This window comes from Parasteatoda tepidariorum, chromosome 9 (genome assembly GCF_043381705.1).
Source record: "Parasteatoda tepidariorum isolate YZ-2023 chromosome 9, CAS_Ptep_4.0, whole genome shotgun sequence".
NCBI lineage: Eukaryota > Metazoa > Arthropoda > Arachnida > Araneae > Theridiidae > Parasteatoda > Parasteatoda tepidariorum.
The window spans coordinates 56,709,337-56,721,333 of NC_092212.1; the positions used below are offsets into that span (position 1 = coordinate 56,709,337).

At 30.0% G+C, this 11,997-nt stretch overlaps 1 protein-coding gene across 1 annotated transcript; it reads left to right on the forward strand.

Moving 5' to 3' along the window:
- The first annotated feature begins 7,942 nt into the window (after positions 1–7,942).
- LOC107444656 (delta-latroinsectotoxin-Lt1a) lies at positions 7,943–11,679 on the forward strand. The gene has a single exon (XM_043040376.2). The coding sequence runs from the start codon at positions 8,002–8,004 to the stop codon at positions 11,509–11,511; it is 3,510 nt and encodes a 1,169-aa protein (XP_042896310.2). The 5' UTR covers positions 7,943–8,001; the 3' UTR covers positions 11,512–11,679.
- Positions 11,680–11,997: the final 318 nt, after the last annotated feature.

Sequence of the window (11,997 nt, forward strand, 5' to 3'; positions counted from 1 at the left end):
GCCGAATTTACTACCGTTTAGCGGTACCTTCACAAATTCAACTTTAGGAAAAACGGTAGTTTCACAAATTCAATTTTAGGAAAAACGGTAGTTTCACAAAATACTTTTTCTTAAAATTTTATTTTTGTATCCCTTAAGAAACGATAAATCCATATTTTTGTGTTGATTTTTTAATATAATTTTTACTTTTTCACAAATTATGTCTAAATTTTCACAAAATAGGTACCTCTCCGAAAAACCTAGACAGACCCCTGTACATTAACGATGTCTCTAGAGTAACTGAATGACTGTTCATATAGAAATAGCAGGTATTAGTCTCATACAACAACGCCCCCTATAGTTCGTTGCGATCGCGAATTGTTATTTAAAGAAAAATATTCAAAAATTTGCGAAAAAAATCACTTGAAATTGCAATAACGTATGAGTAAGTACTTTGAAAAAACAAATAAGAACTTTGAGAAAAAAAAGTATCGTGGTTTTATCAGAATTCATTGAAAATGGCACATTAGACTCGTCAAATTTTAGCTTTGTAATTGCATTTTTATGGACTGCGAAATGATTTACTTATTTTTTTTACTTCAAAAGTAACAGTCAATATCTTACGAACTAACTATCGAATATTTATTTATTTATTCCCTCGTTTTTCTACACTCCTTTGTTGTTTCACATTTTTCTACACATCTTTGTTGTTCCAAGTTTCTAAGTCTTATAGTTCTTGCTCAAGAAAACACTGTAACGTAAAGCAAAAAATTTTAATGCTTTTAAACGAACTGAAATTTTAATAAAAGCTTCAATTAAGTTCATTAAACATAGTTTTTTCAACATAGTAAACTTCAAGTTTGTAATTATATTTCTGCGTCCTTCAGAGTTGCCCGCAAGATGTACCTTTCAACTAGTTGATTAATCAATAATTCCTGATATAATTATTGAATGTTAAATTTTTATATTTCGTACTCTTTGTACATTTCTCTACACACATTCGTACATTCTAGTTTCTAAGTTTCATAGTTCTAACGCATCAAAACAAAATGTATCATTTAACTGAAAGCCCAAAAGAAAATTAAGAGGATGTTTCTATTGTTTTGATTGAGATTAAGGAACTTTGTTATTTTACTTAAATCTTTTTCCTAAACATTTGGGTTAAAAGCCACTTTTATTTTTTTAATGACCAAAAACAAGCAAAAAAAACTTTGGGGAGTTCTATTATGCTAAATTGTGTAACCTTTATGTGAAAAAAATGTTTGTCTACAAACTTTGCTTTTATGCCATAAAAACCAAAGTATTTTGACTAAAAACTACTTTTTTAATATTTTACTGACCAAAAACATGTCTCCATGTATTGAAGGGAATGGTGGAAAAATTATGGTGACAACGCTGTGACTCGAACCACCGTTCTCTCGATCATGAGATATAACAAATAACAATTATATAAATTGTTATTTAACTAACAGCTTACAGCAATTTTGCATTACTATAATAAAATATATTGATGAAATAACAATGAAAGGATAATTTTGATTTAAACGTTATTCTGATTCAAACGCTAGGCATAAACGCTGATTTGATTTCATCGCTTAAGTAAATTAAAACGTCAAGTAATCCTGCAACAGCGAAAAAGGTCATGGAAGTTTTGCAAGTCAGAAGGATCATGAAAGTTAAAACTCCAAATTTCCGTGACGAATTGCATGATATTATCGTTATATTTAAAAAATTGTAATGGTATGTTTAGTATTGCGCACTAATTACCTCCACTTCCTAAAGAAGCTGGCACCCATCGATTTGAAGAAGGGTGGGCTTCAAGTCTGCACAGAGGACAAACAGACTAAAAAAACGATCATAAATAAAAATTATTCAATTACAAGATTCCAAAAAAATTTTATTGCATTAACACCCATTTAGTTCCATGGATAAAGATATCTTAAATATAATAAAATGGTAACTAAATATGTGTATCCTAAAATGTTTCATAATAAGGTAATGTCATAAGATATAATTACTGTCAGATAATGTCATAAAATACATTTTTTACAATATGATGAGGACTAATAAATTAATGTTGCAGTTAAATGTTTTAAAAAGGAATAAATAAATAATTTACAAATATGGTAAGGATGATGATTTTATTATTGATTATATCCAAACACATCTAGATCTTCTTTGTTTACATACAACCTTATCACGTGGTCCTTCCTGACCATTGGCAAAACATGAATAGTAAGATTGAAATCATATTTTAGTGTTACATAAAGATATAAACAAAACAAAAAAACTCTAAAACTATTTAAGGAGCTAAAATAACACTTCAGATTTCAGAGAATAAAAATAAACTTAATTTTCTTAAATTTTTAAAAACCGGGTAACAGAACACATTTGTTAAAATTTTAAATAATGCTGAAAAATAATGGATCAGTAATGATGAAGATTCATGAGCATTATGAGTTATGAACATTAATGATCAAAAGTTATCAAAGATAATGTTTAATTGATAGAAATAATGTTTAAAAAATCGAATTAGGGGAGTGTCGGGTACCCCCGCCCACTGTCAATTTCATAAGTATAGAATATTTTTTCAAATCAATGAGCCATCGGACATTAATTGTCATATTAAAAAAAGATTATTTTCAGAGTTTCAAGTATTTATGCAGCTGGTAACATGGTAAACAATAGTTTTGAAAATATGTTGACTACAGTATTCATGAAATTAAGAAAAATTGGTTGAATGTTTCGATTAAACTTCATTTTAATACTAAAAAAATAATTTTTTCTATACATACAGCATTAAAGTATGTAGTCTTAAGTTTAATTTGCACAAAGAAAGAAGTTTGTATGTAAAAAATTGTTCGAGTAATTACAAATTTACAAAAAAATTGGATTTCGGGTAGCCCCGCTCACATGAATGTCGGGTATCACCGCCCAATTTTATTTCGTCGATAAATGTACGGTTGCAAAGATTATTATTTTATTGCTTCAAATTTGAATGTTATATGCATTTTTAACAACAAATATATGTTTTAATATTATATGAAACATAAATTTATATATTTAAAAATGAAAAATTAAATATTTTTAAAATGTAATTGATATATCCAAATTAAATTTAATATCAAGAAATCATAAATATTATGATAAGCTATTTGCTTACTTATTTATTTTCACTTATTTGTGAACGAATCAATCTACAGAAGCATTTGAATGCAATCAAAATACAAAGTGAATTTGTAATTTTATAAGAAGTATTTTATATTAAGTTTATAAGAAGAGATCAACCAAATAAGTTTATATTGAAAAACAACTATTGTTATTAATTATTGTTACTTAAATTAAATTATTTTCGTTAAATATTTAATATAAATATATATTAATATTATAATATATTAATATACATTAATAATGATAAAAAGTATGACATTTGTTGTTATTAAATGATAGAATTCACTAAAAGTATATAAATATGTAATAAATAAAATAATTTTGTGATAAAAATGATAAATGAGGTTTATCTATTGTCAATACATTGGTCATTTTCATTTACACCTGAAAAAACAGTCAAAAAACATAATTTTTGTAACTGGGCGGGGCTACCCGACACATTTTGAAAAGAGCTGAAAAACATGTTTTTTTAAATTTCTATTTTTTTAAATTAAACTATTCTTTTTTTGGTTTATTCCTTTTGCATTATTCAATTAAATGATAAAACAATTGAAATATACAAAAATATTGATTATTACTCAATATTATACAGAAATAAGCAATACTCCTTAAGTGGGCGGGGCTACCCGACTCTCCCCTAATTATTAAAGATAAAGATTAAAAAGTGATAGTTGATAAATAAAATATTTCCACAAACTAATTGAAATTGCTTTCAAAACAACAAATGAAATAATTCAGATAAATATGTTTATCGATTTTTCATTACTTGGAGATTTATTGAGAAACCAGAAATTTCATACCTGCCAACTCTTCCGGATTTTCCGGAAGATTTCATTTTCATATTTAAAGTGGTAGGAATACTCAGGTTATTCCTATTAACTTTTTGAATTATAATGATAATTATAAAAGAGTTTGACCACCACTACATATAAATAATTACAATAAATATATAAAAGCGCAATAATCATTGCGCAAGCGAATTTCAACGGGATCAAGACATAAATATATTTTTGAGTCAGATTGTTTTTCGTTTATTGTTTTGCAACCAATCTGAAAATTCGTTCTCGGAAAGAGTGAAAGTTGGCAGGTATGGTATATCTCTTGATTAGAAAAATATGAAACGGAATGAATTAAACTAATAAAAACAGTAAATAACTAAGTAACAAGATATTAACGGAAAAAATATGTCGAAAAACTATTTTAAAGAAAAATATTTAATGAATATTATACTGAGCGAAATACTCGATGAACTACTGGCACTTTTTCCATTATCCAGTCAAAGCCAATATTTCTTTTTATATTTGAGTATAAAAAACGATATAAAAGAAGACAAACAGCCAGCTCATTTTTTAGTTTGTTTTATTGAAATTCAGTTAATTTATATTAATTATTTACTGAAACAAACCATATCTCTTTTATCTAAACTAGAAAGTAGTAATTAATCTAAATAGTTGTTAAATCTTGATGTCTCTTTTTATGGTTAGGTTATACTTAAAGGTGATAATAATTTTCTACGCTTAAAGTTACCCTGCTGAGATCCGCACAGTGTTCGTTCTGGATTACGCATGTTCTATGAGAAAAAGAAATTTGCAATAAAAGGAAATGAAATTTCCATCTCCAGGTGAAACAATCACCTTCAGAAAGGAACAAAACACAATTGATTGAAACAAAAGTTTATTAAATCACATCAAGTTCTTTATGCCCAGTGCGCCATAAAAGCGGACCACCCTGAATATCTTCTGATCTAACGATCGAATCTTCACGTTCTAGGACTCAATCTTAGTGGTTCGATGGGCTAACCTCAAATATGCTAATTAATAAGTGCAGGCGATATTTTAAGTTACGAAATCAGACACAAAAATGTACTTTCTCTGAATAAACATGCCTTTTTTTTAAACGGATTCGGATTTCAGACCACCCAAAATATAGGGTGCAGTCACGATCTAGGAAATTCGGTCAGGGGTGCGGGTCAGGGGAACTTTTGGGAGAAGGATGCGAACTAGGCTGCTATTTGGCGATCGTATGACAAAAATATTTATTTCGCAATCTTCATGTGCATATTTTGAGCATGTGCACTTTATTTCATAAACTTGTTGATATTTCTCTCTTTTTATTGAATAGTTTGTTCTTTTTGAGATATTTTGCTGGGAAAAAGTTTTTAAATATAAATTAGATGGAATAACGAAAGGTATAATAGCTGATGATAAAGCGAAGTAAGTGACTGAAAAAGAATTCACTGTTTGTGTTTGGCTATTTAAAAAAAGACTATTTAAAAAGTGAACAGTTTGAGCGCATGAAACCAAATTCTATTTTAAAAGTGACTGCGAGGAATTTGTCATATATATTTGAGAATTGAATCTGTAGTGACGAGTAAATAAGACAAACTAAGACAAGTAAATACGACAAACTAATCATATTCAAAAATTAAACAAATTTTTAGCCATATATTTGCTACCACTTTCTTATTTTTACTAGATTTTGTATTAAAGGGCCCTTTCGTAAACTAGTTTTCCTCCATAATGGTCTGATCGAACTACCTATAAAAAACCGTGTGAAGGCTTTCCGCGCATTAGAGGTTATCTCGATTTCAAGCGGGGAAATGTTTTTCATCTTACTCCCCCGCGCTGAAATGAACTCTGCGTCCGAGGAAATGGAGCCAAGTGCCAACTCCTGGTGAACGAACTATGCACTCTCATGGTGTTGCACTAATATCATAAAATAGAGATTCCGCATTCATAGGAATGAATAGTTAGTTCATCACGAACTTTTCATTTCGCTTGGAACTGTATCTTGCTCTGATTTACCTCTTTCGAAGACCATCGTTTTTCTCGGACAACAGTTTTTTTTTTCTCTTATTTTGCTTTTATTTCTTCCCTTTCATTTTTTTTCCATATTTTTCGTTGACAACTTTGTGTTTCTTCAAAAATTGTGTTTTGTTTTTTATTATTTAATTTTATTTTATATATTTATTTATTGGGAATAAGTACTTTGTTTTTTGTGCTCGAACCTTAACTTTTGGAGAAAATGAAATTTTTCCACTGTCGTGTTTCAGTCAGGTTAAAGTTATGTTGTCAAGTGTAGTCAAGTTAAAAAGGTTCGAGAATATGGTTCAATTAGGCATCACGTCAAAAATTGCAGCAAATTTAAACGATATTATGGTTCAAAATGGTTAAAAAATTTCAACAATGTGATACTAATGAACTAAATTTTCGAGATTGCAAATTCTGAACACGTTTCCAACTAAACGGTTATTTTGCCGGATTAGGTGAAAACAACCAAAGAAATTTTTAATTTTTTAGCTGTCTGAAATAGTTTGAAAATGTTTTGCTACACTTTACAAACTCTATTCTGCATTTATTTAGCGAAGAACGTAGGTTATCTTCTAACTCTTTTCTCAGACATGCGTGGCAACAGTTGAAAAGTCTCTTGTACGAAAAAAAAGCATATATTAGCTGATACAAACAATATTAGTGAAATGCAATAAAAATATTAATGCTTCAGAAGGCATGATTTACTTCAGTATTTTTTTCTTTTAAAACATATAAATTACTTACAACACAAAAAAAAGTTAGATCCTTAGTCTACAATATTATTTTTTCATCAATATTTTTTGAAAAAATTTTAAATATATGAAATAGTCTGTGAAGAAATTTGAATAACGTTTAACTGAACATATACCCCAACAACTTTTTAATGTTTGAGTTCAATGTTGAATCCAATCAACTTAAATGTATCGTAACAATAAAATATATTTATGTAAATAAATGTTTTATTTAACTTAAGTCTAAGTTTTTATGACTGGAAACTACTGTCGCAATACGATGCTGGTAGCGAAATTTTCTAAACTTTTAAAACAAACAAGAGTTTAGACATAAATCCTGACAAAAATTGAAGAAAATTCTCTGAGAATATCAAATTCTCCAAAGAAGACATATTAATATAAATTACATGACAAAGACAACTCTATTTAAATTTTATTTTCAAACAGCACAACTTTTCTAATTCCTTTTCTTTTTCATTTCTTTTCACTGTACAAAACAAAATGATATTGCCTTTCCTGACTTTTAAGTTAATTTCAAATTAATTTTATTAACAGCTTGACTTTCGACACAGATATCCTAGTTCAGTTTTTTTTAATATATACATATAGCCAATATTAATGTCACCACGATGTATTTTCTTCAAATTTATGATATTACTTTAAATCTATAAAATCTCTGGGCACTTTCAATGTCAGTTATAAAAATCAAAAAATAGTTTATAATTATTTTAAGAAAATATTTCACAACTTGAAACGTTTCATTAAGTTTTAATATTTAATCATTTACATTGGTATAAATATTGTGTTCTCCATTTAGTGCTTCGGTATATTCTCTGATTTATGGATGAGATAGCACGAAACAATTTTTAAAAAGATCGGTATTTATTTTGAAGATATTTCATTTTAAATATCATTGAAGTATTTAATCTAAAAATATCATTATATATCATAGTTCTTCCAAAAAAAAATTTATTCAAACAAAATAAACTTATAAATGAGTAAGTTTAATGTCAAAATGACATAAGACTTCATATGAAGACCTTCACATCTGGTTTTCCAGTTACAATTCAATATGAGAAGCACATTAATATCAATAGCTTTTTCAGGTATATAATGATGAACAATGGTTGATTTTTTAGATTGCACCTTTTAATATGGTAGGTTTTCTCTTTTATACATCTAAAATTATACTTTAGAGTGGCATATTGGCAGGTGGTGTAATACTATAAGTACTGCCAAACATTTTGCATTTACATACTTGCTTAAAATCCCAGTGATAGGTAAACGGATTTTTTCCTATTTCTATCAACATGCGTATAAACCAAACTGCTATGGCTCTAGTTATTGCTAAAAGAGATGCTGGTGATAACGCCGATATCGAAGCCGAGTTTGAAGAATCGATGGAAGAAATCGAGTCTATGAAAAAAAAATGTAAGGCTTTAGAGTATGGGACTCATACAACAGGACTCATTACCAACCTTATTGGTGATATTCCGGACATACCCTTGGTTACGGATACAGTACAAGTAATTGGTTCAGGAGTAGCTGCGGTAGCTCATGTAGCTGAATTTGGAATGAATATTGCCTCAACTGCAATGGAATGTGACGATTGGAATTTTGAGGAAGTAAAAGCGATTATGGAAAAAAGGTTTAGTGAAACGGATCGAAAACTTGATAAGATGATTGAGGCTATGGAAAAAGTAACAGAAATGGCAACCAAAACTTTTGATAGCGTTGAAAAAACTAGAGCAGAGATGAACTGGGGATTTAAAAAAGTACTAGCCTCGTTGAAAAATCTCGAAATGCCAGCGATTCTCAGTAAAATTTACACATTTACTCGGTATTTTGAAGAAAAGAGAAGTGAAATAAGCACACTTCCAATAAACCAATTTGTTTTCCGGTTGAAAGAAAAAGGTGGCATTCTCGACTACTTGAAAAAGGTGAGAATGCCAGAAGGATTGCATTCTGACTTGTTTGAACTTATGGATAAGAATAATAACTACGCTATTCCTGAAAATGCTGAAGACTCTAAAGCCTTTCAAGCATTATATGCCTTATTTTATGGAACACAAATTTATGCATCGGTTATGTTCTTCTTACTGAAACAGCATTCTTACCTTGCCGACTACTACTATCAAAGAGGTCAAGATAAAGAGTTTAATAATGAATTTGATACCTTAATAACTACGTTCAGTGAGTTTAAGACGTCACTTACTGGAAATAAAGGTCTAATTAATGAAGTCGTTAAGACACTAGACGAAGTAAAAGACAAACATTTTATTAAAAATGTTAAGAATAAACTTTATAAAGACATATCTAAGAGAGCAGAGGCTTTGAAAGACCTCAAAAACAGAATAACTAAAATGGTATTAAATGTAATACAAGATACACCAGAGCCTGTACTTGATATCGACTTTATTGAGCCTAATATTCAATCAAATTATGGTGATTGGGATGATATGACTAAAGTAAAGTACGCAGTGCAGCTAAGAGCAGATGGGGTATACTCCAAATTAAGTGATTGGACTGAACCATTAAAGGTGGAGGGAAAAGCAAATCCAACTCTCCAAGTACCCCGAGATGAAAAAGGAAGAGAGAGGCTTATATTTCGAAAATTCAATGAAGAAAAGCCTCAGTTAGTAGCAATTTTGAGAAAATCCCAAGGGGAATTTCGAGATGTTAATCGGGATATTTATAACGCCGCTAGAAGCAAAGACCAAACTAAACCGATTGAATATATCCCTAAATTACTTGAAGTAGGAGGCGATATCGCTGCAACTTTCGAAATGAAAAGAAGCTCCATGCATGCTGCAGCTGAAAGTGGAAACGTAAAAATTGCAATGCGGTTTCTTTTAGACGAAGCAGAAGAATTAATCAACGGAAAAGATGAGAAAGGATATACACCAATGCATATAGCAGCGAGTACTAAAAACGCTGGATTCGTAAAGTTTTTACTTATCCATAATGCAGACGTAAATGCCCAAACTACTTCAGAAAAATTAACAGCACTACATATAGCAGCTAAAAGTGGCTATCCTATTACTGTTAAAAACTTGCTTGCTAGCGATAAAATCGAAATAAATAAACCTGAAAAGTCAGGGTACACACCTTTACATTACGCTGTACGTGGCACCGCAAAAACAATCAAAATGATACTTGCTGATGAAAAAGTCTTAGTAAATGCTAAATCAGACTTTGGCCTGACTCCTTTTCACTTGGCTGTTATGAAAGGTGATCGAGAAATCTGTGATGCTTTGTTAAGCAGTGGTAAAGTAGAAGTCAATGCTGGAAACAGAGATTACATGACGCCACTTCATTTTGCAGCGATGGCAGGAAATGTAAACATGATTAAGTACCTTCTTTCAGGAAAAAAGAAAGTCGAGGAGGTAAATGTCAACGCTATAACGTCAGATAATAATTGGACTCCTCTTTATTTCGCAATTTATTTTAAACAAGAAGAAGCTGCCCTTGAATTACTGAAAAGCGATAAAATTAAGATTAATATAACTTCCAAAGAAAAGTACACTCCTCTACATCTTTCCGTTGCAACTGGGCAAGTTAAAGTATTTGTTGAATTACTGGAAAAAGATCCTAATCTCGAATCATTAACAAAAGAAAGGTTCACTGCTCTTCATCTTGCAGCTTTACGACCAGAAACAGAATTTACTGAAAAGTTGCTGAATAAAAATGCAAATATAAATGCTATAGCAGATGACGGTTCTACTCCTTTACATTTAGCATCAAAATTTGATCAGAAAGACCAAATACTAGCTTTAATAAATAATGGAGCAAATATGAAACTGTTTGATAACAAGAAATTTTTACCATTGCAATATTCTATTCAAAATATGAATTTGGACGTCATGAAAGCAGCCGCAGAAAAAGATCCAAGTATTATTGATCCTGATACCATTGAGGGCAAAACAATTGTGCAGTATTGCCTGGAATATGTTTTTTCAGGCATTCATCATTACTACAAGAATAAAGACTCCGTAGAATATCAAAAATACAAAGATCTTCAGCCATTAGAAATATTTGAGAAGGAAGGATATTATGATGTTATTAAGTTTGCGCAAAATGTTAAATTGCCAGAGGATGAAATCAGACGAAATGGAACAATTGCTTTCCTTGACATAATGGCGCGTGGTTGCATTGAAAAAGAAAACGATCCAAGTGAAAAGCAATGCAGCTTTGTTGACGTCCGTATTCGTTCTCGACGCGACATTGGGAGCAACAACTCTGAAGACCATCCGAATTCAATAAAACTACATCCGATAAATTCGATCCGAAAATCCATTAGTACCAACTGGAACGTAAGCAGTCCGGCGTTGCTTGCAATGAATTCAAACGAAGGCAGTAAATCTTTTTTAAACGGTAAAGATTCATTGTTGCGAAGTATTGATTCAAGTGGTATGTTGCTGTTAATGGATGTGCTTGTTAGAAAACTTACAAACGTAAAGTATAATACGAGTTTTAACAAGCCGGTGTCCAGCTTAAAATCTCAAGCAGCTGCATTGAATATTGTTGAAAAATTTATTGATTTTGTAGATTCTGTTAGTGATGTACCAGCGGAAGAGTTAATGGATCTCGCTAAATTGCACTCAGATGTATACAAATCTATAGAAGGGGGAAACAGCATCAAGATATTTGATCTTTTGTGTGAGCATTTAAGAAGTATTGTAGATTCGGGGCAAGTTATAGCTTTCTTATCAAGTATCAGAACCAACAAAGAAGACTCAGATGCCCACACGCAAGGAAATTACGTTGATGCTATAGCGCAGTATTGCTTATCTGAAGTTAATAAGAGTAATGCAACCTAGTTTCTGACTTTAACTTCTTTTTTAGTTAATGGTAATGCGTTTTATTTAAACCAGAATCTTTGCACTTTTCTATGCCCTATCTATATTTAAAATGCATAATAATGTTTCTGTTTTCACGACTGCAATATTTGTTACAAGTGTAATAATATTTAAGTTCATTTAATTGCACTTAGTTTTTGATTTTTATCTTGATGTCATATATTTATTTCACTTATTTAAAGCGAAATAAGAACTTTTGTATTACAATTATTTACTACTCTCTTCTATGCCTCAATTTAAATATTTAAATAAATAAATATTCAAGTAAATAAATATTCAGATAATTTATTAATGCAATATGTTTAATACTAATGAGCGAAATGTAGTCTAGTTTTTGTCTAATTAAAACTACTTTATTTTTATAATGGGAAAGAGATTTTTTTCTTAAAACTATTTGCTACTGATCTTAATACTTAAATTTTCAAAATATCCATAAAAATATCTTAA